Below are 27,905 nucleotides of genomic sequence, written 5' to 3'. Positions count from 1 at the left end.
CTGTGGGGTCGGAGTGAAGCCTCCCACAGCACCAGCTCCCGGGTGGAGCCATGGCCATGCCGGGCAGCGGCTCCTTTCTCCACTGAGGTGGTGGCTGCTCTGAGCAGGACACGGGTTGGGCAGCCTCGGCACAGAGAAGCTCATGGAAAGCTCACACCAGGATTGAGAGGAGTATGTAAAATATGTGGGTGAGACTGAAACTGAGGATAGACCTCGCAGACAAGGGGAAATGAAATTCAAGGGGATTTAGGGCTTTTTAAGCACTGGGCTGGGTCAGGAGGGGGGAAATCCAGTTTGATACTAGCATATGCAAAGCAGCCAGCGAGCAGGGCACTGCGGAGCGCTCTGCACCTACAAAAGGGCCCAGGTCTGCAGCTTTACTGCCCAGGGGAGGGATTTGGTGCTTATTATAGGAAAATCCTTTAAGCCACCAGCCCGAGGTGTGCCAGCAGTGAAAGCACAAACAAGTGCCCAAGCACGGACACAAGGTAGGAACGTGCCGGGAGCACCTTGCTCGGGGGGCAGCGCCTCGCTTGGGGGGCAGCGCCAGGCAATGCTGGGGGCAGGGATTAACTGCTTGTCCGTGGTGTTTTCCTGGTGCTGCTGGTCGTCACGTCCCACTAAGTCACCCGCCGGGTGCTCGAGCGAGAAAGGCGGGTGTTTGTGCTCTGTCAACAGCTGCAGTGGCTGGGGTGGGCATGGGGCGATGCCGGGGCTGGTGCCCCCCAGCTCCTCCTGCCCGCAGCTGGGGCCGAGTGAAGATGCCTTCGCTGTGGTGCGGAGCTGAGGCTGGACAGGCAGTGAGGAGAGGCTTGGTGTCACAGGGAGGGGACACGCCAGCTCCAGCCAGGGTTTGGGCTGTGTCCCAGGGCTGGACCCCATGCACGGACACCCTGGGGCAATGCCATGCCAGGGCAAGCGTGCAGTGGAGCGGATGAGGCTGCGGCGGTGTGTCTGGCAAACAGCCCTGGCAGTGGCCCCCACCATGGTGAGAAGCTCCCAACACGTGGGTGGTGCAGCGGGTTCAGCTGAGCTTTGGTGTGTGAGCCCAGTGCCGGGACCTTGTGGGATGGCAAATCCAAGCAAAAGGGCTGGAGAGAGGCTGAGGTGGGCTGCGCTGCAGTGGGGGTCTGCACAGACCCCCACCCTGGGGAGCAGCAGAAAGCAGGAGCTGGGGAAGGGCCAGGGGCTGCTCAGGGGCTGCCTGCCCTGCTCCTGGCCCTGGGAGGTGGGAAACAGCTCCCGGAGGCACTGAGGCAACAGGGCTGGCAGGGCCTGACAGGGTGGTGGTGCATGTTGTGCCATGCCATGCCGTGCTGTGCCATGCCGTGCTGTGCCATGCCATGCCGTGCCAGGGAGCCAGCGTTGGAGGCACGGGCTGTGCTGAGAGCCAAGGGGGAGTGTGTGCCTCCAAAGGAAAGCGTGCAATTACAGAGAGCAATTAGTCCAGGGCGCATGCCTGATGGAGGAGGCTGGCCCTGGCAGTGAGGGGAGGGGGAGCAATGATTTAATTAACACGGAGGAAGAGTATGGTCTCAGCTAGCACGTGGGGCTGTCTGAAACAGGGGGATGCGGGCGTATCCCTGGTGTCCCAGGGGACAGGAGAGGGCTGGCAGCACTCTGGGGAGTGGGACAAAGCTGAGCTTGTGCTGGAGCCAGGGCTGAGCAAGGAGAAAAGGGGAGAGACAGGGCTAAGTGCCTCATGCCCTGCCCTGGGATGCTCCGCTCTGGGTGAGAAGCAGAGCCCCCCCGCGCTGGCAGTGCTTCTCACGGGGATGGGTGCCCAGGGGCCATCATGTCTCCCGGGAGCTGGCATCGCTCTGGCTTGTCCCCTCCAGCAGCTGACGGGGCAGCAGCTCCAGCCCTGGTTTGTGTCTGTCTCTGTTCAAGATGCCCTTGAGCTCCTGCTCTGTCCCCATCTCTGTCCTTGCCACTGTGAGTCTGTGGTGGCCACAAGCCCATCCCCAGGGAGAGACAGCTTGGTCCCTTGGCACATCAGCATTAGCCAAGCAACCATGGGTCCAAGAGCATCTGATGCCACCGGGACCCCACAGGGCTCCCACGATGCCACAGGCACCGAGTGATGCCATGTGGACCCTGTGATGCCATGGGGACCCCAGCGATGCCATGTGGACCCTGTGGTGCCATGGGTACCAGGCGATGCCATGGGGATGCTGTGCCAGGACACCAACAGGGAACAGCACGAGGAGCTGGAGGAACAGCTGGGGTGCTCTGAGGGGGTTGGGAAGGGTGAGAGGGTCTCAGAGACACCTTCGATTGTCCCCAAGAAATGCCACGTGGGTCTTGCCTGTGCCTGCTGACTGCCCCGGGCTGCGCTCCTCCCAGGAGAGAGAACTGGAGGGAGAAGCCCAGGGATGCTGCACGGCCAGACCCTGCTCCCACCAATTCCAGACCCGCCAGCTCACCCCTTTGCAGCTCCCCATTTCTCAGGCTTTTCCTTGGAAAACAAGGAATAAAGCCAAAGTAAAACAGTGACATATTTTGCACTGTTCCTGATTTATTTTGCGTCTTACTTATTGAATCTTATTCCCTGGTTTCATGGTTATTGTGGATTTTTATTAAAGGGGATAAACAGGTCTGGGATTTGGGGTTGTCATAGGAACTGTTTTGGTGCCACAGCCTCGCTGCCAGCCTCATCCTCCTCCTGGATTCCTGACGTAGCGAGGGCTCTCTCCAGCACAGCAGAGATTTCTCCAGCCCCCTGAGCCCACCCCCAGTGAAAGCAGCATTACAGCACAGCCACCCCACGGCACCGGGGTGCCCTGCGGGACCCCCAGAGGGTTTGGGGAGGAGGTGGGCTCCCAGGCACTGCCAGGCTGTGCCCATGCCACAACCTGGCCCTGTGGCCGTGGGTAAGCGGACCAGGACCCCAGGGCTGCAGTCTGGGGCTTTAAGCTGAGGAGAGGTGCTTGGAGGATGCTGCTTGTCTGTGTGGATTCTCTGATATCTAATAGGAGGTTGTGCTATTGCAGCTATTGTTACTGAGAACCTCCCTGCCTGACCTGGAATAATTTTCATTAAATCCCTGGAGCTGGAGGGGCATGGGGCAGATCGGGGGCTGCCCTCCAGCCATTCTCCATCTCTTCTATTGCAGACAGAGGGGGTAAGCAGTGAAAATGAGAGTGTCAAACACATTTCAAAGGAAATCCTTTGTGTCCAACACTCCTTTGGCCCGTGTGGTCCCTCACCGCAGGATGTCGTGGAGGCCAAGACTCTGGCAATGATTAAAGAGGGATTTCCAGGACCGTGGGATGAACAGGAACATCCAGTGCTTAAGAAAGACTCGCTTTGTGCTTTTGGTGTTTGGTGGGACGTTGCGCAGGGACGGTTGCCTTCCAGAGCCAGCACGGGAAGGGTGGATGCAGCTGTGGCACTTGGTCCTGCCAGCGCCTGAGAGAGGGTCCCAGGGAGGGGACCTCTCACCCCAGGCAGGAGGGGACTGCCTGCTCTGGGGGTGCCCAGGGCTCTTCTTGTTGGATCAGCTGTTGGTGGTCCATTGGTGTGGTCCTGGTCCCCCCAACATCCACACATGCACCATGCCCAGAGTGATCTGTGCATGTTCCTGGGGACGCTCTGGTGGGTTTTGTCCAGGTAAAAGAGCCGGGGGCTGCTGCTCGGGATGGGGAAACCCTTTGGGTAGCTCTCCTCCCCAAGGGCAGCGCAGGGCATCCCTGTTAGCCAGCAAGGGCAGGATGCTGCCGGGGTCCCTGGGGCTCCCACTCCTCCTGGCACAGAGCAACCTTAAAGCTTGGATGCACTTGGCAGTGGCCCCAGCACTGGCAGTGCCCCGAGCCCAGCACAAGCGTCCCTCTGAGAAGTGCAGGGAAAGGAAAAAATATTTAGAGAGGCAGGAGAAGGGGGAAAGCAGGCGCTGCGGGAGGGAGCCGTGGAGCGGCTGAAAGCGCGCTCTCAGCCGGCTTTTGTTCGCCCCGACGTGCCCAATGGCACTGCCAGCGCCGAGGGGCTGTGCCGGCGCCGGTGGCTCCCAGTGGTGCAACCAGGCGAACCCAGTGCTCCGGCATCTTGGCCCAGCAACGCACGCGTTAGCAGGATGTGGCCCCTGCAGAGCCTTCAGCGGGGAGCTCCATCGCCCCGGCTGGGCTCAGCCCCTCGCTGCCGGCCATGGGGTGGGCAGCACAGTGGGATCAACAACGTGCTTGCTAAAATAATTGCTTCTGACAGATCCATTTCTTCCGCAAAGTTCAGGCTTAATTTTATAATGGCATCAGTAACTATGGCAACATGTAAAAATATCGTATCCCCGAGCCCGGCAAATTCTCCATAAACAGCTCCCGTCTCCAGGAGCTGAGGGAGGCCCCGGCCGGGTGGGCAGCAGCAGCCCCCTGCCCGCAGTGCTGCCACGGCTGGCTGCCCGCACCCGGGATACTGTTTGGGTTAGGATTCACACGATGACTAATTAGTGGTGTTAACTGCTTATGCCTTGGGATGATGATTTCGTTTGCTAATCCTTCAGGCTAGGTGGAGGTTGCAGCAGCTAATTGGGTGGATATCATTAATGCTGGCGGTCAGGAGTTGCTGTTAAAGGGCTGCAGCACAACGAAGGCTGGTGCGTCCCTCACGTATGGCGCAGGGCAGATGCTTTGCCACCGGCTCTCTACGTTCCCTCCTGGCACCAAAGACCCAGCACGGGTCTGGCAGCTGCCAGGGGCCATGCATGGCTTGGACCCTGCAATGCCACAAGGCCAGCAGCCCCATTTGTGCCTGTAGCCTGTTCCAGAGCTGTCGCTGCTGCACATGCATGCACCTGTGTGCACACAGGTACGTGTGTACATGCACACATATGCAAACGCATGCACATGCGGAACAGGTTCCCCACGTGCATGAACCCCCCCTCAGCAGACATCAGCTGGTGCCGACGTGCGTCTCGGCTCAAAGGTCTCTGGTCACCACTGCTAATAGATAATCCCAGGCAGTATTTTCTAAACCTGTCAGACATCACGCAGACCCTCTAAATCCCTGATCCCCCTCCATGGCTCTGGCAGGCTGAGCTCCCGGGCAGGACAGCAGCATTTCGTAGTTCTGATTTGCAGCTCCTTATCAGGGCCAGGCCAGACCCTTGGGACCAATACAGTCACCAGGCACACAGCGGATCTTGCAGAGCCGGAATTAATCCTTGTGCTTTTTGTTGCCTTTCAGCTTAAAAAAAAAAAAAAAAAAACCACAACCAAAACCAAAAATACCAAAAAACCAACACAACCCCCTTGCAAAAGCATTGTCCTCATGCTCCCATCTGCAGGACCAGCGTGGCCCCAGTCCCACAGAGCTGGGAGTGCTGGGTCAGGCAGCATGGATGTGCCTGGTCTCGATGGGGCCAGAGCAAACAGCACTGAGCTCTGGCGCATAGCCCCTGAGCTGTGAGGCTGCTGTGGGGACAGCCACCACGGGGACAGCCCGGTGTCAGTGCTGGGGACGGCACTGACGGTGCTGGGGGCTGGTCAAGACAGCAGCACCCCCCAGCTCCAGGCTGGGTCCAGCCGTGTCAGGGGGGGCACATCCCTGCTGCATCCCAGACATGGTGAAATGGCCATTTCCACCACAATGCATCAGATACAGCACTTTCACAAATAACCTTGGTGAAAGCCCTCGCTGCCAGCCACGCTGTTATGTCTCAGCACTCTCATTAATAACAGTTGGGAAAGTGGGATGGGGGGTTGCACCAGGTCTCCTGCATCCCATGTGCCCCAGCTCAGCCCTCCGCCGGGCCGTCTCCCTGGCTCTGGAGGTGCGAGGTCCTGACCAGCCAAGGTCCAACAGCACAAATGCCCCCACCAAACCTGGGCTTCAAAGTCCTGCAACCATGCTGGTGCCTCCAGTGAGAGCTCTGACAAGCAGGAAGCGATGGGCTGAGATAGCTTAACATGATAAATCCCCCCACGTTAGCATTTTTATTTTCATCTGCAGCTGCCGCAGGACTTTATCAGGCAGCACAGCCTGCAATGAGTTACAGCAGCCGTGCCTGGGAGCGCACAGAGCATTATCTGCTATTGCAGCGTTGGATGAGCTTTCATGATAACAATTTGCAATCAACAAAGAACTTTGAGAGGACGCAGAGTTAAAAAAAAAAAAAAAGGCAGAAGAAAACTGAGATGATATCGCTCTTCCCTCAGCTGGGCTCCACACCCTGCCATGGTCATACCAGTACTGCCAAGGGGAAACCAAGGTCTTCCCTAGCATCACCCCATGGGGCTGTAGTCACAGGCACCCACAGTCCCCATGTGCATCCCCACACCCTGCAACCTGTCCTCTCGCTTGCAGCACCCCGGGAGCCCTGGGCCACCAGGCTGTCCCACACAGCCCCTGGCCAGCCCCGGGCACGGGCATGGCACTGGCAGCCCCCAGGTTAAGAGTAGGGGGCAGCTGGAGGGGGACGAGCTGCATCCAACATGGGGAATCACCAGCAGCTCTGGCAGGGGCCTGGCCCACTGGGGAGGGCCACAGCTGCAGGGGCTTGGACGGGTGAAATAAATGTGTCTGCGTCAGTGTGACAAGGCCTCCCAGTAGCCCCCAGTACATACATTTGGCCGTGGACTGCAGGGAGCTGCCTGTGTGTCACGGGAATCTGGGTACTGGCACTGCCACTATGTCCCCACAGGCCAGCACGGTGCAGAACATCCCGCTCCGGAGCAGGGATGGAGGCTCCAGCTCAAACAGCTCCTGGGAGCCCATCAATGATTAACACCCAGCTCCGACATGTCCCCGTGCATGGCTGGAGCTCCCTGGCTGCCCCTGCCTGCCTGCCCCTCCCTGCCGCTTTCTCCTCCACAGCACCACTGCTCCCGGGGCTGAGCATCCCTTCTGTACCCAGCCCGGCCTCGGGAAGGGTCCCAGGTCTCTGGAGCCCACAAGAGCTGGGGTGAGCCCTGGCCGAGCCCCCCAGCCAGTGCAGATATTCCCCACAGCCCCCGAGCTTTGCAACCGCTGGCACAAGTGATGCAGGACTGGGGCTGCCCTGTGCCCCCAGGGAGCTGCCCCAGGTGGGAGCTGCCTTGTGCCCCCATCCCTGTCCCTGTGCTGTGGACCCAGGAGGCTGCGGTGTGGGACTGCTCAGGCTTTGCTCACCTGCTGCACCTAGAGCCAGCGAGTAAATCATTCTCCAGAGCAAGAGGCAGGATCCTGCCTGCAAACAAAGGTCATCACAGCCCCCCCAGGGCTTATGGCAGCTAACTGGGCAGCACGCGCCAGCCCTGCCAGGGCCATTTCCCAGCCCCCCATCCCCCACAGCTGGGTTTTCCCAACCAGTCAGCAGTTTCACCCTAAACCCTCCATCCCTCTGCCCATCACCTCCAGGTCAGCCCAGCCGCTTCCAGGCCAGGCACAGGATATAAACCACCTTTCCTGCTCTGACACAGGCAGGAGGAATTCCCCCGGCCAGAAGCGTGCAGGGCTGCATTAAGGAAGCCCGGCCAAGTTACCCGGTCTGCAGCACCGTGCAGGGTGCTGCTGCCGAGCAGGAGCATCCTGGGAGCATTGCATGGCACTGCCACAGGCGACCTGCGGCGCAGATGCGGTTCCTGCTGCAACCCATGTGCTTCCCTTTTTGCTCAGCAGACGGTGGTGGGTGGTCTGACGCTGGCTGGGCTCTGCTGCCACTGCCGCAGCCCAGGGTGATGGTGCATGGCCACCATGATGGCACTGGAGCATTGCTCCATCCCAGAACAGTCCAGCGCCAGGCAGGCAGTACCAGCATCCCTCCCTCATCCTCCCTGAAAGTCATTTTATGGGCTTGGAGGGACCAGCTGACCCTGGCAGAGCATTCAAGGGCTGCTCCGGTGAAGCAGGCTATGGTAAGGAGCCCAGCTCCCCAGCGGGGCCGCGGTAACAGGTGCTAGGTCCGGCTGGTGTGCACAGCGGTGGCCTCCTCAGAAAGTCCCCTGCACTAGGGAGCAGCTCCTCCCTGCTCACCCCCAGCACCGTCTCACCGATGGGATGTGGGATAAGGACCTGAGCTAGCTCAGCTCAGCCCTAAATCACGCAACAAAAGCTTGACCAAAGCAATGACAGGCAGCTCCCGTGAGCCCCCCACAAAAGGCAAGGGGCAAAGCCCATGCACAGGCTGCTCACACGGCAGCCTCCATAGCCCACCCCCACCTTTCTTCGAGCAATCACAGACTTAACAAAGCACCTACAGCTCATTACCACCCCCAGCCCCCCAGGGCCTCTCACACATAAGGGGGTGGCTGGGTGTCCCTTCTCCAGCTGCAAGGTGTTCATGGTGGTGGGTACTGCAGGAGGAGCATGTGGTGAGCAGAGAGGTATGATACACATCCCTGTTTCTTAAATCGGTGTTTGCAGGACTGGGGTGCTCCTGCTGTGGGTGCCTGCCCCCTTTGCCTCTTCTCTGGGTCACCGTCCAGCTCAGCTGCTCCTTGCAAACAGGCTGCAGGTCACTTCTTTCCATCCTTGTGTTAACATATTGCTTGTTATAAGTTAACATCAGATAAACTAATTTAAGCTCCTTCTGTACTGGATGTCTTGGATTAAATTGGCAGGGTACCTAATGAAGCTGAAGCTCCATTTGTTGTGCTGGAAGCCCTAAATATCAGCAGTGTAATTGGTGCTATCAACTTTAGAAGGCATCTGTGTGGCACTTCTCCCAGCTAAGAGCCCTGTGAGGGTGCTGACTCTGAAGCCTGAGGGGTGGTGGGCAGAGGCAGGAGGGCTGTAGGATGTGTTCACCTAGATTGTAAGCTGGAAGGGTCTTGAAATTTGGTTTTGGAGCTGGAGGACAGATGGGGTGGGTGTGCCCAGCTCCATATGTGTTGCTCTCCAGCTGCAGGGAGGCTGTGCTGCTTTGTGTGCACTGGAGTAGACCCCATGTGGGTGCTGGGGCCAGACTTGGTGCTCTGATGTGGTTGCACGCCTCGTTTTGTTGTGGTGAGCTATGAAAGCAGCATCTTTTATGGTGCTGGGACTGGGCTGGGTTGTGTTTGAGGCTGGGCCTGGGCTAGGATACGACCGGGAGGCTCCGAGCTTTCCTGGGGCAGCGAGTCCTTGCAACCCTGAGTGCCTTGGCAAGGGCGTGTGGTGCAATTATTTGGGTTTACTGTGGAGGGGTCCCATGGGTGCTGGCTGCTCACTGATGCTCAGGCATGGTTGTGCACCCATGGCCCCAAAACAGCACTGCTAGATGCTGGTTTTAGGGTGTTTTCTAGGCTGATGTCCAAAGTGTTGGTGCCTTCCCTATGTTTATCTCTAAAATTTCCTTGCCGGTTGGGGTTTTGAGGCTGAGCTGTGCCTATAAATCCTATGGGACAGGTGCTGTGTCCTGGTACGATGTGGCTGGTAACCTTCCCACTGCGCTGTACCACGTTGGGCTGGGAATCCCGAGGGAGAAAACTCTGGGCAGGAGAAGAAACCAGTCGCCTCTGTCATTAGTGAAGCATGGCTCATTAACAGGCCTAGGTTTGGCACTACAGGGAGGAATTGAAACCTCTCCCATCTCCATCACCTGTGAGTCCCCCCTTAGCAGTGAGCCACCGCTGTCCCCGTAGGCTATTAGTGCTGGGAGGGGATCAGACCGGCTGCTCGTTAGGGAATTAAAGAGCAGTCTGGGTAAAACCAGTGCTGCAAGACTTTCAGCTGGGATCACCCTAGCAAGGCTGTAATTGCTCCTGCTGGGCTTAGACAGGAGGGTCTCTTTGGGTCCCTCCCAGAGACAGGGGTGCTCCTGCCCTGGCTGGGGGTCCCTGTGTGGGGAAGGAGCCCCCTTCCTGAGGAGGAAGCCACTTGTGCAGCTGGTCCTGCTGCCCACGCGGAGCTTCCCAGATGAAAATGGGGAAATGCAAAAGCACATTGGGCCCTTTGGTCCCTGCCGGGAGCAGTGACAATGCTGGCTGGAGCCTTTGCCCCCAGGAAGGGGGGACCAGAACCCTGCCTGTCCCAGCCTCCCTCCAGCACCCAAACCTGCCAGGGTGGGTGAGCTGGCCCAGACCAGCCGGAGCACGTGCCTTCCCCAGAAGGGTGCTGGCAGTGTGATGCCTGTTCCTCGCTGTGCCCCAAAGCTGTGAAAATGAACCTATTCTTGAAAAGCTCTCTTAAAACGCTGCCTGCGCCCCCCGCACTGGCTGCTGCACGGCTCCCGGCGAGACCCAGGCACTTAAAGTTGTCCCTGCAGGAGCAGTGGGTTTGAGCTGAAGCATGAAGATGCTGCAAAAGCGAGCGCAGCCGGGCTGCCCGCTGGCAGCCAGGGATCCTGGCAGTGCTGCCTGCCCTGCCAAGCGCCACAGCAGCCTCCTGCTCCCCGTGGGTGTTTGGTGCAGAAGGGAGCTCTAATGATGGCGTTGCGCCTCCTGAAATGCTGCGCTCTTGCTCGGTCTCGGGCATACGAAGGAGCAGAGTGCTCCTCTCTTCCCCCAGGTTTGTTGCCAGCCCATGGGGCAGGGGCTGCCCTCTTGGGGTGGATCCTTTAAACCCCCCTGGGTGTGAGCAGGCCCCTGCGATGCCGAGTGGAAGGGCCGTGGGCAGGAGGGGAGGCAGCTGAGCCTGCCCATATGCTTCCTAATGGGGAGCAATAGCAGCTCTTCCCGGGAAGCTCATGCTGCACCATCTGCTCTGCCGTGGTACCTTCCCTTGCAGAGCTTTTTTAAGCTCCAACTTTCCTTCCCAAGCACTCCGCGGCGGCTGCTTGCGTACAGGCTGTCTCCGCTTTGTAATCTCCTTGAAACAGGTTGTCTGAACCTTCATCGCCGAGCAGGAGAACAGCCCAGACAGGCTGAAGTCAGCCAGGCCTCCAGGAACTGTGCTTCCATTTAAAAATAACCAGGAAAGTGGCTGTGAACGGCTGCAGCCCATCCTCGGTAACTTCCCTCTTGCTGGGCACCCCGAGGGTGCCTTGCTCCTGGACTGGGGCTGGGTGGGATGCCCTGGTGGCAGTGTAGGCTTCCACAAACCACTGCTAATCCCATGTCCCGTTCCTGTGCACAGTGATTGTTTTCATGCCATGCTGCATGTGCAAAAGGCCAAAGCTAACGGCTCCTCCGGGTCCCCGCTGCATGCCCTCACTGGTGGTGCGAAGGGGAAATAAAAGCAATGGCTGCACCCTGGTGTTGGCCACGAGTTATTTTACAGTAGGAGCAGCAGCGGCTGCAGCACTTGAGCGCAGCCTCCAGCTCCCCTGGGGGGCTCCCGGAGGGAGGTGCGGTGCAAGATGCCTGGGGAGGCCAGTCCCAGCTCCCAGCAGCACCAAGGGAGCTAAATTAAGGCTGAATGCAACACATGGGTGTAGCTGGGGCCGAGGGGGAGGCTGGCGGGGATGGGAACGCGCGCAGGCTGACGCTGTGCGCAGACTGATGGTGCCAAGTCACTTCAGATATCTTTGCTGTTTGTTTGTGCGAAGCTCTAAATAAAGCCGACAGCCCCAGCAGCTGCCTGGGGAGAGAGGAGGGAGCTGGCAGCCAGCCCCCCGGTGCTGCCCTCGGGGTCCAGCCCGGTGTGGGAGAGCAGCTGGATGTGATCTAGGGGTGCTGGGTGCTACCTGTGTATGCTGGGGCTGGGAGCTCCTGCTCAGCCCTGGTCTGCAGAGCGTCTGCCCCCTCCCTGGGTGGGCAGAGGGGAAAGCAGGGTGATTTTGGGAGCTGCCAGCATCATGTCTGGCTGCAGGTGGACTGTGCCCATGCAGGGCACTGGGGAACAAGCTGACCCCTGTCCTGGCCTTGCTGAAGTGCCCGTGGGTGGTGGGAGAAGCTGCAGCAGGCACAGGCAGTGGAGGACATGTCCTTGTGTCTCCCCAGGAAGGACTTTGTGTCAGGGAGAAGCAGGGGAGTGCAGGGATGTGCATCCTAGGGATGCTCTCATCCAGATGCCCTTGGCACCCTCCCTCAGTTTCATCTCCCATTGCAGCTGCCTCGGGCTCTTGCCTCTCCCTGCCACAGGTTCCTGATGAGGGGACATCGTGAGGATGTCCCCATGCTGCCAAGACAGGGACAGGTCTTCCCTCTCCATCGCCATCCACCCCAGCGGTCTGTGCTGCACTGGGGTCCCCTCCTTGCTCGGACCCTCCTGGGCTGAGCCGGCCTGCCTGCATGGCACCGCCACAATGCCACTCGTGCCCCTGCCACCGGCTGTCCCAGCTCAGCCGTGGGCCCTTGGGGGGCACAAATCACCCTGCGTGTCCAGCAGCCCCGATGCTGCGTGCACCCTGCCCCCCAGTTCCAGCACAGGGCCCCAAGCCGTGCTGGTGGCCACGCTGGCCCTGGCACAGGAAGCCTGTGGCCAGCTGGGGGACCCCAGCCCCCCACCTGGCAGCCCTGGTGCCACTCAACCATCCTTCCTCTGCCCCAGCTGCTTCCTCCTCCAGCCTGCCCTGGGCGCTTCCTCCTGGCCCGGGGCGGGCCGGGCACCCCGGGGCTCCTGGCAGCCCTGCCCGGGGGTCCCGCGGCACCGGCCCGGGGGGTGTCCCCCAGCCCACCTTAAGGCGGCGGCGCACCGGGGGTGCCGTTACCAAAGCAACTTCGCTCCGGGCCGGGCGGTGCTGCCTTCGCCCCCGCCACCGGGAAAGCGGCCTGAGCGCGGGGCGGGGAGCGCGGGGGGGGGGGGGGCCCGCGCCGGGCCGGCCCCATCCCGCCCCGGTGCCACGGCAACGGAGGCGGCGCGGCGGCGGGCGGCAGGCGCGGCTCCGCTCGGCACCGGGGCACGCGCCCGCCCGGGGCCCCGCCGCGGCGGCCCCGTCAGAGCCCCAGGGCCCGGGCAGCGCCCGCGGGCGGCGGGGCCGCGCGTGTGCTGCGGGGCGGGGGGGGCAGCCGCGGGGCGGGGGGCAGCCCTCCTTCCTCATTTTGGGGCTGAGAAGAGCGATTTCCTTCTCCAGCTGCAATTCAGCTTTTTTTTTTTTCCCTTTATGTTTTTGCTTTTTTTTTTTTTTTTTCCTTTAACATAAAAAAGCGAAGCCCGCCGCGGAGCCGCGCTTTGAAGCCGCTCCGGTCTGCGCTGCCCAGCCGGAGCCGCGATGGAGCCGCTGCCCCGGGGCCCCGGCCGCGCCGCCTGGCCGCTGACCTGCCTGGTGCTGCTCTGCCTGCGCTGGCCAGGTAAGCCATGGCTGCCCCTGCCCGGCTCCCCCCTGCTGCCACCCCCCTGCCGCTTTGGCTCCTTTGCCATCCCCCCTCCCCTCCATCTCTCCCTGCTGCCCCCCGCCGCGCGCCCGGTTTGACCTTTCCGCGGGGTGACCTAGAGCGGCGGCTGGGGGGGAGGGGGGCTCTCTCGACGGCCCCTCTGGAAGCAAACTTCCAGGCGGACATTCCCCTTTTCCAGCGAGACGAGGGAAGCAGGCAGGGACGTGAAGAGGCATGTTGTTCCACCCGTGTGCTGGCACCCCTTGCCAGCTCCCTCCGAGGCAGATCTCCAAGCGGCCCGGGGATGGGGGAGCGGTGGAGCCGGGCGAGGGGGGGGCTGGCGAGGGCTGCCGGCCTCCTCTGCCAGCAACTTGTTTTTCTTGCTGCCCTCCTGCTTCCCCCGCTGGTGTACGCAGTCCTGGCTGCTCTACCCAACTGTTGAGCACCGGAGCGGTGGGATTGCATCGTCCTCCCAGGCACCTGGTGTCATCCAGTGCTGGCCTGGGGCCACCTCGGGCTGCTGCGCCAGCCCCAGCGGGTACCCCAGCGGGTACCCCAGCCCTCCCTGGGGCTCCACCGGGCCCTGGTGCGCGCTCGGGGATGCAGCCTGGGAAGGGATGATCAGAGCGCGCGCCGCTCCCCGCCTGTTTCCCTTCCCTTATGAGCAGTGGGAAGTTTCTCGCCCCACCGCCGGCGAAGCCCCATGGTGGCTGCTGCTTTCAAGGATGTTCCCTTTCTAGGATGTTTCATTTCACTGCTCTTCGTCTCCGGCGGTATCGCCAAGCAATTGCTGTCCTCCCTGCCCAGTGCTGTCGGCACCTTCGGGGAGGGATGGGGCTTTTTGGGCAAACCTCCTGGGGCAATCGCAGTGCACGTGCAGGAGATCGCACTGCTGAGTGTTTTGCCTGATCTGTCCAAATTGCGCACCTTCCAACTGGGTCCTGCTACACGCAGGCCAGCCCAGGCTCCCACGTGGTTGACACGCTTGTCCCACAGGAGGGAAAGCCACGCTCTCCCAGGCCCATTGGAAACGTTGACTGTCAGAGCTTCACTAGGGCAGAGAGTTGAGCGCAAACTTGAGCAGAAAGCAAATGCTTTCAGCACGGCACTCCTGGCTTTGAGTTGCCTGATCACAACTGAGAAGTGTTGGCCCCGAGCTGAAAACTCCCGGTTGCTGAAAGCCAAGAAGGCTTTGGCGGCGAGAGCGGCTCCAGCGAACCGTTGCGATTTCCTGCCTTGAAAGAATGGCTTGAGCAAAGCTCCTGAGTTAATTAAACGTGGCCTTGGAGTAAGAACCCCATTTTTCCAAGGCAGCTATAGGGAAAGAGCTGTCCTGGGGCAGAAAGGCCCGGGTTGCAGGGTGTTTTGCATCCCTGATTCCAGGTGCAGGCACACAGAAATTTTTTTTTTTTTTTTTTTTAATTTCCACCCCCACACAGTGCAGACCCTGCAGTGAGCCCCTCCTGGGCCACGGCTCAGGCTAAGCATGAACTCCAGAAGAGCTGGCCCAGGCTCCCATGCCAGAGGGCAATTGCTTCACCAGCGCTTCTGCAGAAGCAAAGGGAAAAGGGAAGGTCCTGCAGGAGATCTTCCTGTAGGACAAAGAGGAGTGAGATGCTGGGAAACCAAATTGCAAAGCCCTGTTGCAAAATCTGTGCCGTGCGGGCGTTTCTTGATGGAGGGTTTCAGCTGCGTTTCCCAGAGCCTCCTCTAAAGAGGAAATCTGTTTGGTTGTGGGGCTCTGGCTTTCAAGCTGAATTTCTGCTAATGCTGTAGGAGGAACGCTCGCAAATGGTGGCTGCGTGTGATCCGAGGCTTCCTCTGATGTCACGCATGTAAAATATAGCCTTTACTATAACCGTCCCCATGCTGCTCTGGGATTTGCATAGCACTTGACAGCTATCCCCAGGTCTCTTCTTGTCTTCCCCTGAACTGTGGATTCCAGGCCCCTTTTATAGGCAGCACCTGTTAGTTCCCCGCCGGCAGCCCCACTGCAGGTGAAATTCCAGCAGGATTATTTTGGGGCTTCTCTTGCCCATCAGCCTGTTCCTTTAAGGAGTGATCTTGGAGCTTTGGATGCCGGTGACCAGCTGCACGTTGCTTCTGGAGCATGCAGCCCTCCTCTCACCATCCTGGAGCTCCTTACCCAGCTCCTTTGGAAGAAAAAAAAAAATTAAAATCTATTTTTATCAGGAAGCATCCGAGCAGCCTCTCCTGAATTAAACCCCGGCCTCTGGCAATCTGTTCAGTATCAAATACTTCAAAAGGTGGAATATAGCAAAAAAAATGTGTCACTGAGGTGGAAAACTTGCACTGCAGTGAGAGGGCTGGGGATTATTTTGCTCTCAAATTAAACTGAATAACAGGAGGGAGGCTCTGCCAGACCAGGCGCAGCACGATGTATGTGCTCGTGCCTCTTCTCTGGGCTGGAAGTGCTCTGGGTCCGCATTGCGAGGGTGCTCCCACCTACGTGGGAACAGCCACGTGCTGATTTTCAGGGCTCTAAACCCCTTTGATAATTCTGGAGCATAAGACAGAGCAGACTACAAGGTCAGAGCACCTAAAGTCCCCTCGATCTTGGGGGCAAACAGTTCGTACTCTGATGCTAGGTGATTTGATGTCTGAGAAAATAGTGTCGTTGGGTGGCACTGGGAATGTGCGGGTGGGAGGCAAGTTTGCGCTGAAGTGGTGCTTGTGGTGAGAAATCGTGGTGTGTCCCATGTGTTTGCAGCATGAAGACCACCCCCCCCTGCATCCTACTCCTGGTGCAAGAGTGTGTTGTGAGCATACAGGGCTCGCACAGGCTGCTGGCAAATCTCTGCTGGGAGGGGGCTCAGCCAGGTTCCTGGCCCCACCACTCCTTGGGGCGAGCACCCAGAAAGGGGAAGGAGGAGAGACATCTTCTGCTGGGTACAAGGAGAAGCTGCCTTCAGGGGGAAGGGAGGAAAGGAGCTTTAGTGGAAACTTTGCGTTTTCTGACTTGCATATACTGGGGTTTTCTATCAACTTCCCCTTTGTGTTTTCCCACGATGAGGGTGGTGGATGCATCCTTGGGGTGCTGCTGCTGCTGGAGTCTGAAGGTGTTTCTGAGCACGTGGTGGATCAGGTTAGCCCTGGTGCCGGGTAGGCAGGTAGAGAAGTTGGTTGGCCTGACTGGACTCATGCTGCTCAGCCGGGAGGTGTGCGTGGGTCTTGTTATGGCAGTGTGGTGTTAACACGGCATATCATGGCTAGAGCTCACCTATAATAGATCTCCAGCAAACCCTGCACAGCGTGATCTGAAGAGCAGTGGCCAAGCAGAGCTGTGTGTGAAAGTCTCCGTAACGTGGTGGCTCACAACAGAATGCATGGGGAAAATATGTGAAAAGCCTCATTTAGTCCTATCTGAGAGGCTCTGTAGAGCCACAGGGTGTTCTCCGCAGTGACCGAGAGACTGAGCGCTGCCAGTGGTGCCTCCTGGCAGGCTGTGCTGGGGGCAGCATGAAGCCCCTTATTCCCTGGCTGTTCTGGAAGCAGCAGCACCGCCAGAAAAGCCCCACTGCAGTGGCACCTCTGGCAGCCTGTCGCTGCCCGACAGCACGCGCCCTGCCTGCAAATCCCTTGGTGCAAGGAGCAGGCAGGGTGCTCTCACACCGCTGCCCGGCGAGGAGGTGATGCAGGCTGGGCGGTGTGAGATGCATGCAGACCATCGGCAGCCTGGCTGCAAACGTGGGTTCTTGCAGAGGCAGCCCTGCTGCCTGCAAAGCAAATACCCCCCTGGAACCCCAGGGAGGCAGAAGCCTTGTGCCGAGGTGGTGGGGGGCTCTGGCCCCGGGCATGGCTTCACCCAGCCACGCGTGGTTTAACTGCCCGGTGCTTTTGCAGGTGTTGCTCTGAGACCCCATCGCTGCAAAGAAATGTGCTTTGAGGCCGGGCAGCGCTCGTGCTGCTCGCCCTGACCATGCTCCGGCGCTGGGGTCGGCTCCGGGACCCCAAGGCGGGTGCTTCCCCTGGCTCTGTCCCCTCTGGCGTGGCATGTGCCTCGTGGGGAACTGGACAGATGGAGGGAGGGAGGATGAAGAGGAAGCGCTTGGCTGGCTGCGGGCTGGGCTGGGCTTGGCTGAGCGGGGTGGCGCTGGGCCCCCTGAGCAGGGCAGCTCTCCCCGGTGCAGTGGACCCTCGAGGAGACACCTTGAGGGTGGGTCACCACCCTGCAGAAGTTGCTTTTACACAGGATTGTAGAGAGGAGCAGTGAGTGTTCATTACAGGGCACAGAGCCCCTGCAGGGGGAGGGAGCCTGGCTCCTGGCCCCTGCTTCCCACGGCTGCACGCAGGCTGCACAGCCCTTGCTGCATTGCAATGCCACCTGCTAATGCGTGGTGTGGCAGCACTGGTTTCATTTGCCCAACTTGGTGGAGTGAACAATTAGCAATGTGACCACCCTGGGCATGGGAAGGGGCTGGGGGGTCTGTGCGGTGGGTGCTCTGTGCCCAGGGCAGCCCAGTCCCCTGCCTGCGTCGTGTCCCCATGTGGAGGCTCAGCAAGAGGTGGATGATGCCTTTCAGACTTCCTCTGGGCATTTCTCAACTGCTTCTTGCGAAAGGTCTGGGGGCAGGAGGCAGCAAGCTCGGGAGGTGCCACAGCAGCGGAGGCTGGCGATGCATGCCCTGTGTCACAGCCCTGCTCTGCGCAGGGCTGCACGAGCTCCTGCTGAGGGCCCGGGCTCGCCCCGATTTGGGGGGTCACCTGAGAAATGTGGGCTCCCCTCACCTTGCAGAAGCTCAGGGTGCTGCTGCTCAGACACAAGACAGAGGAGGCTCAGCCTGAACGACTCATTCGGACGTGACACTAATCAGGTTTCCATGCTTTTGTGCTTGTCTTATGGGACAAACTTGTTTTGGTGCTGAGTGCTACTACTGCATCAGCCTTGGCGTGGCTTCAAAGGGAAGCACCAAGGGCTGAAGGTTTTGGCTGCAAGCATCAGCCTGTGCCGGGGAGGCAACGGACTAATGCCCTGGGCAAAAGGTTTTTAACCTGGGGAGTCTGTAGAAAGTGGGGTCCTGGTGACTTTGGCCATTGAGACTGAGTAATTGTGCAGTGAGAACATCTGTGGGTACATCAAATACCACTGGAAGTCAGAAGGGATTAACAGCTGCCAAAAATCCTCTCCAGTAGGAGCCAGCTGTGGCTGAGAGGGGTCAGAGCAGCTCATCCTGCAGTGGGTCCTCCTGGGAACATCCAGCCGAGAGTTTTGTCCCATGCTAGGGGTGGCTGCGGCGGGGGCTGTGGAGGTTCCAAGGGCAGTGTTTGCAGGAGTCGCTGCCCTGGGTTTTTCTGCTGTGAGAGATGTGGGGTGCAGCTGGAGCCCTCCAGCCAACAAGGCTGGGGAGCCGGCTGTGCTGATGCGGCTCCCACATGCCCAGGATGCTGGTCCATACGTGCCCAATGCTGCTCAGCTGCAGCAGGAGTTACCTGCTCAGATATAGTAGTCTCTGGTTATCGCCATCCTGGGAAGTGTTTAAAAAATGCATAGATGCGATGCTTGGGGATGTGGTTTGGTGGTGGACTTGGCAGTCCTGGGTTAATGATTGGACTTGATCTTAAAGGTCTTTTAATCTTAAAGATTCTATGATTCTGTGTGAGCGTGACACTGGTTCTGTGTGCCACTTGCCAGCTCCGGGACTGCAGCAGTCAGCAGTGCCTGGCCCCTGTTAGCAGCAGGCAGATTTAAGTGGTTCTCCCACCTCTCTCACACGTTGCTTTAAAATGTTCCTTTGAGCAGTGACCTGTATTGAAATCTCATTCGATTCAGTTGCAATAACTATATCGGCATGGCAAGCACTGCCGAAGTTAACCCCTGGAGGAGCAGTGCTGCGCGGTGGCTCTTCCTTCTCCTGCAGCTGTTTTTGGGGAGCAGCAGCACCAGCTCCTGGTGCACCGCACTGATGCGGCGGTGAGCTCAGACCCTTGTCCCTGCCGGCTCTGGCTGCAGGTCCGCCGAGATGGGTTTTGGTATTGCCTGTCCTTGGGGAGAGCGGAGACCCTGCTCTTTTCCTGGAGACCTTGGGAGTTTCTCCCAGCCTGACAGTGCATGCGGGAAGTTGCGTTGGCACCCATGGGTGCTTAGGTGGGGGTCGCTTGGGACAGCACCTTTCTGTTTGTGCGGGGACGGTTGGCTGGATTAGGGAATGTTGCTATTGAGGTGCTCCGAAGGGGACTGCTCTCCTCTGTTGGTGACAAGCGGGAATGGCGTCTGCCTGGCTGGCACCGGTACGGCTAATGGCTGTGCTCTGCTGGCCTCACGGAGGCTTGGCTTCGGTGCAGAAATGGGGCAGGTTCAGCGCAGAAAACACGGTATTGCATCTGCAAGGGGAGCTTGCTTTCTGGAGCACCTTGCATTTTGTGCCCTTGTCTCCTCCTGACTGACAAAGCCAAGCGGCTACAGAAGGTGGCACGGCGTGTGTGGGCAGCTGGGATGTGCTTGATGTTTTAGCTGTGCAGAATACATGCCATGTGCTGTTATCTAGCAAAGCTCCGGCCAGCTCCACCGCTGTGACCTGCGGGCAGAGGTCTGTGCCAGCTGCTGTAACCGCAGCCTCTCCCCTGGGCTCCTGGTGCTGGCACAACCCTGTCACCCAGGGGCCCCGCTGACCAGAGCTGTGTGTCCAGCCTGTCCCGTGGCTGGGGAGGGCAGGTGGGGACCCTGGCCAGGCGTGTGGTGCCAGGTGGGACTTGGTCTGTTTTTTCCCCAGGTGCGGGTGCCCAGGCGGGTCAGAGCTTCCAGCTGCAGCAGCCCCAGACCAAGGTGTCGGTGAACAAGGGGAAGATGTTCACCCTGACCTGCACCACGTCCGGAGGTGGTCCCCTTGGCCCTGTGAAGTGGCTGAAGGGCTGGGGCAGCGAGAACGAGACCATTTACGACCAGACAGGCTCTTTCCCTCGTGTGACGAGGGCAGTCAGTGGGTCTGATGTGGACTTCACCATCCACATCATGGATGCTCGCCTCGAGGATGCCGGCAGCTATTACTGTGTGAAGTTCAGCAAATCACTGGGTGGTGTTCAGGTGTTTCAGCACGGCAAGGGCACAGAGGTGTCCGTGCACGGTGAGTGGGGCTCCCAGAGCAGCTCCCGGTGGATGCCAGCCCTGCTGGGCGCAGCCCCCAGCACAGCCCAGCCCAGCACGGTGGGCTCTGCTGTGGGTGAGCGGAGATGGGGAAGGGGCTCGGGGGCCGGTCCCAGGAGGGTTCTGTGGGCCACCCCCGGGCAAATCTGTGCCCCCACAGGAGACCCCGCTCCCTGCAGCCCTGGCGCTGGCTGGGGGTGGCAGAGCCTGGTCTGATGGCCCCACACTTCTTCCCACAGCCAAACCCAGCCCCCCGGTTGTGTCCGGGCCCCAGCACAGAGCGGGGCCGGGGCAGTCGGTGCCTTTCACCTGCACGGCCGGGGGGTTCTTCCCCAGAGACATCAGCGTGAAATGGTTCAAGGACAGGAGCCCAATTTTGGCTCGGCAGCCCCAGATCATCACCCCTGAGCAACTGAAATCCTCCTACAACATGTCCAGCACCCTGACGGTGATGCTGAAGGAGGACGACGTCCGCTCGCAGCTCATCTGCGCGGTGCAGCACCCCACACTGACGGCCCCGCTGACAGGGACGTACCAGCTCAGCAAAGCCCTGCGAGGTGAGGGCTGGGAGGGGAGTCGGCACTTGAGGTGCCCAGCTTCTGTGGGGCTGGGGGTCCTGGGGCAGGGACAGGGCACCCTGCGGGGAGCAGAGCCAGGGGACACCAGGCACCAGGTGCTGCCTTTCTTCCCAGTTTCCCCCAGTGTCCACGTGGATGCTGACCTGCCGAGCCTCTCTGAGGTGAACAAGACCGCGAACTTCACCTGCCACGTGAAGGGGTTTTACCCGCGAGGGGTGACCATCACCTGGCTGGAGAATGGGACGGAGATAAAGGTGGAGAACACCTCCCAGCTGGTGGAGACCCCACAGGGCTTGTTTGAGCTGAGCAGCCTGCTGCAGGTCCAAGCGACGGAGGAGAAGAACGGGTCCGTGTTCACCTGCCGAGTGGTGCACGACGCCCAGGACCCCATCAGCAGGACGGCCACCCTGCGGATCGCTGCCCCAGCCAGAGATGGACTGAGCGACTGGTCCCAGACATATAATGGTGCGTGGAAGCCACTAGGCTGTTGTCCCTGCCGGGGAGACTGTAAGATGTCACTTGCCTGAGAAAGCTCAAACTCCCACCAGAATCTGGTTCAAGGACACAAATCTCCACGGTGGGGGAGGGGGGAGGGAGGAGGGAGGAGGGGCGTGATGCTGGCAGGTACTGAGCTGTCATTGTCTGTGATTCAGGCGTCATCAGGTCTACCCAGCTGTAAGGCTGCAGGGACATGGTTGGTACCAGTGTTTTCAGGCCCGTGGTGACCCTTTTCTTTCATGTTTCAGGCAATTTGCTGCTCATCTATATTGTGGTGGGAGTGGTCTGCACTGTGCTGGCACTGCTGGTGGCTGCCATTCTTTACCTCATCCGAGCAAAGCAGAGCAAGGGTAAGGAACCAAGTGCATGGCGAGGAAGCAGCTGCTCCCGACCCCCTTCTCCCTCTCTCCTGAGCATCACTGCTTGGAGGCTGAATTCATGCCTGTGCTGCTGCAGCTCCTGCCCAAAGGGCAGGATGGAGCAGAGCTGGCCAGGTTGTTTGCAGGCTGCAGGGAAAGCTCTGCCTGCTTGCTGCTGCGCGCCAGTGCCTGCCAGCAGCAAACGTGTTGTTCCTGGTACCTAAAATGTCTGACACCCCCCTGCCCTCTGCCAGGAGCATGTGGTAAATGGAGTGAAACTCCACAAAACTGCAGGAACTTGCCTCTGGGAAAAGATGCATATCTGCTCCTGCAGCAGTCTCTGCACTCTGCATGTGGGCTTGCGTGCCCGGGGAAGCTGGGGGTGGGTGGGGGTGGTGTGTGTATGTTGTTTCCTAAACTATTTCTTTCCTAAACTATTTTTCTTCTGGCAGGTAAAAGCTCACCATCTGCTAGGTAAGTTCACATCTTCTCTAGTCACTGAGTGACTCGTAAGCACTCTGAGCTGGACACCTCCAGCCTGCAAAGGGGGTCCCTTGGGATCAGGATGGAGCTGGATGCCCGTTTGTTGCAAAAGGAAAGGCAGGAGCGCAAGCTTCGCCAGTCTCCCTGGTTGTGGTTCTGCCCCTGCAGTGATCTTGTACCCAAACTCTTGGCTTTTGGTGAGGCTGAATGAGCAGGTGGGAGCCAGCTCCCCAGCCTGCAGAGGTGTAGCTGGACCAGGACGTGAGCAGATGCTCACTGGTGAGGACTCGTGCTGCTGCAAGGACTTGGTTTTGCATCTGAACCTCCCCAGCTGCTCCATCACTAGGGAAGAGGCAACGGGGCGCTCAGTCGATCTGACTTATTTTGTTCCCCCTTTCAGGTTACACGAGCCGGAGAAGAGCAGCGAGGCCACTACCCAGGTGTGTTGCTTGACCCCGCACGCAGGGAGGGAGCCGGGCCAGGGGCAGAGGCAGGAGCTGGAGAGTGGTGGTTCCTGCGTGAAACACCTCCGTGTCTCCAGTGGAGGGTGGTGGTTCCCCTGTGAAACATCTCAGTGTCTCCACGCTGTGGCTGGAGAGGGAAGAGAAGCTGCCCCAGGGATGGGGTAGCCACTTCCCAGCATCTTTTCTGCCTTCGCCCTCTCTCCTCCTCCTCCTCCTCCCAGGAAAGTCTGGGTTAGTGCTGCCTGCAGAACCAGCTGTGCGATAGCCGGCCAGGCTATTTGTGGAGTTATTTTGCATTTGGTGACGCCGTTGCGGGCAAAGTCGTGATCAGCATCAATCTGCCTGTCCCACCCAGCCTCTGCCAGCTCCCACGTGGGCATCGCTGGGCAGCCTGGCCCCTGCCCAGCCCTGCCAGGATGGGGTGATGGCAGGGCTGCAGTGGTGGCTCTTGAATCGCGGTGGTGGCTCCCAAGGCTGTCAGTGGCAGCTGTGGCTGATGGTTTTGAAGATGTAGCGTGGGGTAAAGCATTGCTGCAGGATTGTTTCCCCCTGTACAAGCAGCGACTGAGCTGTCCCAGGTCACAGCTGCAGCCGGATTGACCTCAGTGAGGGGCTTTGGGTTGGTGCCTGGGTGGACACGGTGGGGGCTCCTCTCTTGTCCTCCCAGAGGAGGAACTTTTGGTGCCTCACACAGGAGTCCGACCCCAACAACCTGACCTACGCAGACCTGAACTTTGACAGAGAGAGGAAGACCATCCGCCGGATGGTGGAGATGAGCCAGCAGTCAGAGTACGCCTGCATCCAGACCAGCCAGGCACCCACCAGTGATGACAACCTCACCTACGCCGACCTGGACATGGTGCACCTCAGCAAGGCACCCAGGCGACCGGCCCCGCGCCCTGAGGAGGCCAGCTCAGAGTATGCCAGCGTCCAGATCCCGAGGAAATGAGCAAGGCTGCAGTGGCTGCCGGGACCCCCTGTCTCACGGGGAGCCGCCCTGCTCCTCTCCAGGAGGGTTTTCTTGGAAGCACCAAGAGTGATGTGAAGATGCACTGCGGTACCCGCGTTTTGGGATGGAAGTGGAGCCACCAATACTGTGAGGGTTGGCTCCCCCCCACAGAGACCCAGTTTTGGAGGGCAACTTGGTCCTGGGGCTGCCAGCTCCATCCCTTTGGGGCTGTTCAGCCTTGGGGTGCCAGGTTTGCCTGCCAGCCGCTCCTTGAGAAGCTCCAGCCGGGCTGAGGGGATGGGGACAGTGACTCTGTGCCAGCTGCCATGGGGATGCTGCTGCCTGGCCAGGCTTGCACAGCTTCCCACAGTGCCCTGACCCTGCAGGGACCAGCTGGGGCCCCTGTGCTGCCTTCTGCTGCCGGCACCTGAAAACAAACTTTGGCTTTAAAGGAAGGACCGAAGCGTCCACCTCTCTCTTCCCAAGTGTCCCTTCTGCGGGACTTCTGTCTCGCACCAAGGCCAATAAGGCTGGGAAGGCTGGTGAGCCGAGCCCCCCTGCTGCAGGCTGTCCCCCATCCTGCTGCCCGGGGAGGCTCCAGGTACAGCTTCCTGGCACCGAGCATCCTCCTCCTCCTCGTCCTCTGCACAGCCTTGCCCCACACAGGGACCCACCAGCGCTGCCCCAGGCTTGTACAAAGTGTGCAGCTCCACGCCGGCTGGGCTGCGGGTGCCCCCGCCAGCCTGGCACCCTCCCGGAGCTCCCCACAGGTACTGTGTAACATGTTTTGACTGTTTGACATGTAACTATTAATTTTTAGAGCTAAACCCCAATGTTTTGTGTTGTACGTGGGTGTACTGCTGTGTACTTAACACTAGAATAAGATGTGCAAAATTAAGACAGAGGCCTCAGTAAAGACCTCTAAGCCCTGTAGAGTTTCTAAGAGTTTTACATGGCCCCCCCGCAGCTCTGCTGCGGGGGCCAGGCAGACTCCCCGCAGCCCACCCGTGGGGACAAGTGTCTTCCATGTGCCACCGCATCGCTGGCTCCTGCAGCACCCAGGTGGCCTTGCAGCAGCAGGCAGGCATGGGGCTGGCCCCCCGTGGCTGCTGGGGGGGGGCAGGGGGGCCTGGTGATGCTTTGAGAATCATGTGACTGCTTGTACAGACTTTCCTTTTTTTTTTTCTTTTTGCTTGCAAGATATTTTTATAATAAAAGTGAAGAGTCCTGTGCTGCTCCTGCACACCCCTGTGTCCCCGTGCTTGGGGCTGTACCTGGTCACAGGCACTGGGGGTGCGTGGTGGGGTGGGGGGCCTGTATGTCCTGCAGTGAGGTGGGAGGGGGGTCTCATCCTGCACAGCCCCGTGGTGTGCTGCACAGGGAGGGAAGACAGCAGGAGCTGGAGGTTGGGATGGGGGTTATGGTGCTGCTTCCCCTGGGTAGCATGAGGGAGGGGAGCAGCCCACCCCAAGGGCAAGGACAGACCAGCATCTGGCCAGCTGCATCTTTAGGTGCCCCCGTTCTCTGGGAGCTGAGCTGGTGTGCCCAAAGCGGGGTGCAGGCAGGCCAGGTGCTGGCCACAGCCTGTGCCTTGGGTGAGCTGAGCGTGCCAGTGCTCTGCAGTGACCTCCCCCCATTCCCACCCCGCAGCCGGCGCCTGGGCCATGGCTGGCACATGAGGTGATGATGCCTTGTGGAGAGTGAGGCCACAGAGGAGATACTCAACAGGAGGGCTGCTGCCCAGGCTGGGTGTTCTCAGCACTGAGCTGCTGCCGGTGGGCTTGTGCCCTCCTCAAAGCATGAGGGGGAAGGGGACAGCTTGCCCACTGCCCTTCCCGGCTGGGGCAGCTGCCATGATTCCCCCGGGAGCCTCCCCTGGGTGCAGCTGGGGGTGAGTGGGTGGTCCCGCTGTGCTGCGGGAGGTCCCCAGCCAGCACCTGGGGTGCACCTGAGCATCCCTGCCCTTGCTGGGCTGGGGGGCCCTGCCTCCCCTGTGGCAGCAGCGATGGGGTGTGTGGGGTCCCACATTCCCCCTTGGCACCCGTGGCACAAGGAAGGTGCCACCATGCGCTGCCTGTGTGGTATCCCAGGCCTGGGCACCCACAGCCCCCTCAGGCCCCAGCTTGGGGTGCATGGTTCCCTCATGCTGAGGACTTGGTCCTCACTGTGGAAGATGCTCAGCACCTGGCACGGCTTCAGCTTCATTGGCATCTGCCTTTTATTGGCTGCGGGGGGGAGCAGGGGCTGGGGCAGGGGTCGAACCCTGCCTCGGGGGTCGTTCTTGGAGGGGGAAGCCCAGGGGCACCAGGCGGGCACTGGGACAGGTGGGAGGTGGCGAGTGGCTCCGGGAGGGGAGTTGGGGTTGTGCTCAGCCGGCTGCCTGCCCCGGTGATGGTTCCGTGGCACCAGCCCTGCCCAGCCCCCTCTCCCCACGGTGGTGCTGGCTGTGTGAGCCATCTACCAGCCCAGAGGGCCTGATCCTGCCCCATTTCATCCTTCCCACTGCTCAGAGGCCATTGCCCTGTACATCAGCTGTGATGTTTTCCAGACCCAGCTGCAATTCTGCAGCTGCGGCAGGGTGCAGGATATGTCCCCCCACCTTGATTTGCCCCCTGGAGCCCTGGGGCTGGATCCACGGCCACACCACCAGCAGCCGGAGGAGTGGTGCTGTCCCCTCGATGCACAGGGTCCCTAAGGGATGGGCAGGTGAACCAGAGAGGGACAACTGGGGAGGGGGACTGACCCATGGTCGCCTAGGGGGACGAGGCAGGGGTGACACCGGCCACACCGGGCTGGGCGGGGGCTGGGGCTGGGGGTGATGGCGCAGTCTGGGCTGGCAGTGTGGGGACCGTGGTGCCGCCCATCCCACACCTGGCTCTATAGGTCCGAGACCTCCCCTGAGTAGGCGCTGGGGTCCTCGTCTGACCGTGTGGTGACCTTGAACTGCCGCCGCAGGAAGCCTCCATAGCGCTTTTGATTGTCCCACTTGAGCTTGGGCCGGATCCGGCGCATGAAGCCACCATAACGCTTGTGCAGCTCTGCCAGCTCCTGCCCCTCGGCCCCAGCGCCCGTGGGCTCCTCAGCCCCAGCGCCCACCGGCCCCGGGTAGTCCTCAGGGGCCGCCCGCTCCCCCGGCTTGCGGCCAAAGCCCCCGAACTTCTTGCTGAAGCTGCCCTTGCTGTGGGCATTCTCGCGCAGCAGGGCAAGCAGCTTCCCCTTGGCCATCTTCTTCATGAAGCCCCCATAGCGCTTGGCCGGTGCCATCAGCAGCTCCCCAGGACCCAGCTCCTCCTCCGGCTCTGCCTCGTCCTCCTCTGCCCCCTGAGGGGATGGGTCTGTCCCTTCGGCCAGGGCCACCAGCGGGGCCAGGAGCGCCAGCGCCTTCCTGCACATCTCCCACTCAGGTCCGGGTGGCGAGGAGCCCTGGCATTCCCACAGGCACATCTGCAAGACAGCGGCCGCAGCGGCCCCAGGGTGCCCGCCAGCATCACCCCACTGCTCAGGGTGATCCCCTGCCTTCCTCCCACCCCGTGCCAGGGGTGCCCCTGCCCCAAGCCCAGGAGTCCGTGCTCACCATGCTGCCAGGCTCAGCCAGGAGCCGAAGCTTGCACCTTCCCAGCACCCTGGGGTGCCCACAACCATCACTGTGGCAACACCCAGCTTTGCTCACCATGCACTGGCACCCACGATGCCCCCGCTGCTGGGACACCCCCCCCCCCCAATGGCTGCATGGGGCCAGCACTCACCAGGGGCCAGATGCTGCTCTCAGTGCCGTGGGTCTGTGCTGTGCAGAGGGAGCACTGGGTGACGCAGTTGGTGGATGCCGCTGTGGCCAGGGAGAGGCAGAGTGCCAGCGCCAGTGCCCGCTGTGCCATCTCACCCCGCATCTGTTGCCTGGGGGAAGGTGAGACAGCTCAGAGCCTGTCACCTTCTCCGCGCTGGCCCTGGGGAACCCATCACCATGCCGCTGGCACCCTCGGTGTGGGACACCTACTGCCTCCACCTGTGTGGACGCTCCTGGGGATGTGCACCACGACCTGTGCCTGTGCCCGTGCAACTCACCTCCGGGTGCTGCTCCTGGTCCCAGGCAGGGAGAGAAGGGGGCAGGTCTGACCAGTGGGGACACCATGGGATGCGATCCCTTACCCTGGCTGCAGCCTGGTCCCTGGGGCAGGGACCACCCATCCCATCCCATCCCATCCCATCCCATCCCATCCCATCCCATTCCACCCCACCTCACCCCACCCCATCTCCCCCATCTCTCTTTCCATATCATTAGAAAGAAAAGACCCTTTTTCTCTTTAGCACTGAGTTTCTCTGCAATATTGTGATCAGCATGGAGGGGATTAATCACTGGCTCTCCCTCTTGGCCTTGGGGAAGAGCAGC

General features: G+C 60.3%; 2 protein-coding genes across 3 annotated transcripts; one reads left to right on the top strand and one right to left on the bottom strand.

The window, feature by feature from the left end:
- The first annotated feature begins 361 nt into the window (after positions 1 to 361).
- LOC102053597 (tyrosine-protein phosphatase non-receptor type substrate 1-like) lies at positions 362 to 24,761 on the top strand. Of its 2 annotated transcripts, XM_055722700.1 has the most exons (9): positions 362 to 488; positions 12,919 to 13,061; positions 19,817 to 20,167; positions 20,427 to 20,744; positions 20,880 to 21,230; positions 21,512 to 21,613; positions 22,075 to 22,096; positions 22,506 to 22,545; positions 23,264 to 24,761. In XM_055722700.1, exons 2-9 carry the CDS (start codon positions 12,983 to 12,985, stop codon positions 23,516 to 23,518), a joined length of 1,518 nt encoding a protein of 505 aa, XP_055578675.1. In that variant the 5' UTR covers positions 362 to 488; positions 12,919 to 12,982; the 3' UTR covers positions 23,519 to 24,761. The 2 variants fall into 2 exon arrangements, with proteins under 2 accessions (XP_055578675.1, XP_055578674.1); XM_055722699.1 differs by lacking the exon at positions 362 to 488 and having other exon boundaries at positions 12,846 to 13,061.
- Positions 24,762 to 25,818: 1,057 nt separating this feature from the next.
- PDYN (prodynorphin) lies at positions 25,819 to 27,432 on the bottom strand. Its single transcript, XM_027813661.2, has 2 exons — positions 27,265 to 27,432; positions 25,819 to 26,962 (listed from the first exon to the last, which is right to left on the bottom strand). The coding sequence occupies exons 1-2, from the start codon at positions 27,403 to 27,405 to the stop codon at positions 26,396 to 26,398; spliced, it is 708 nt and encodes a 235-aa protein (XP_027669462.2). The 5' UTR covers positions 27,406 to 27,432; the 3' UTR covers positions 25,819 to 26,395.
- Positions 27,433 to 27,905: the final 473 nt, after the last annotated feature.

This window comes from Falco cherrug, chromosome 10, assembly GCF_023634085.1.
Source record: "Falco cherrug isolate bFalChe1 chromosome 10, bFalChe1.pri, whole genome shotgun sequence".
NCBI classification, from domain to species: domain Eukaryota; kingdom Metazoa; phylum Chordata; class Aves; order Falconiformes; family Falconidae; genus Falco; species Falco cherrug.
This window is presented reverse-complemented; position numbering and strand designations above follow the sequence as displayed.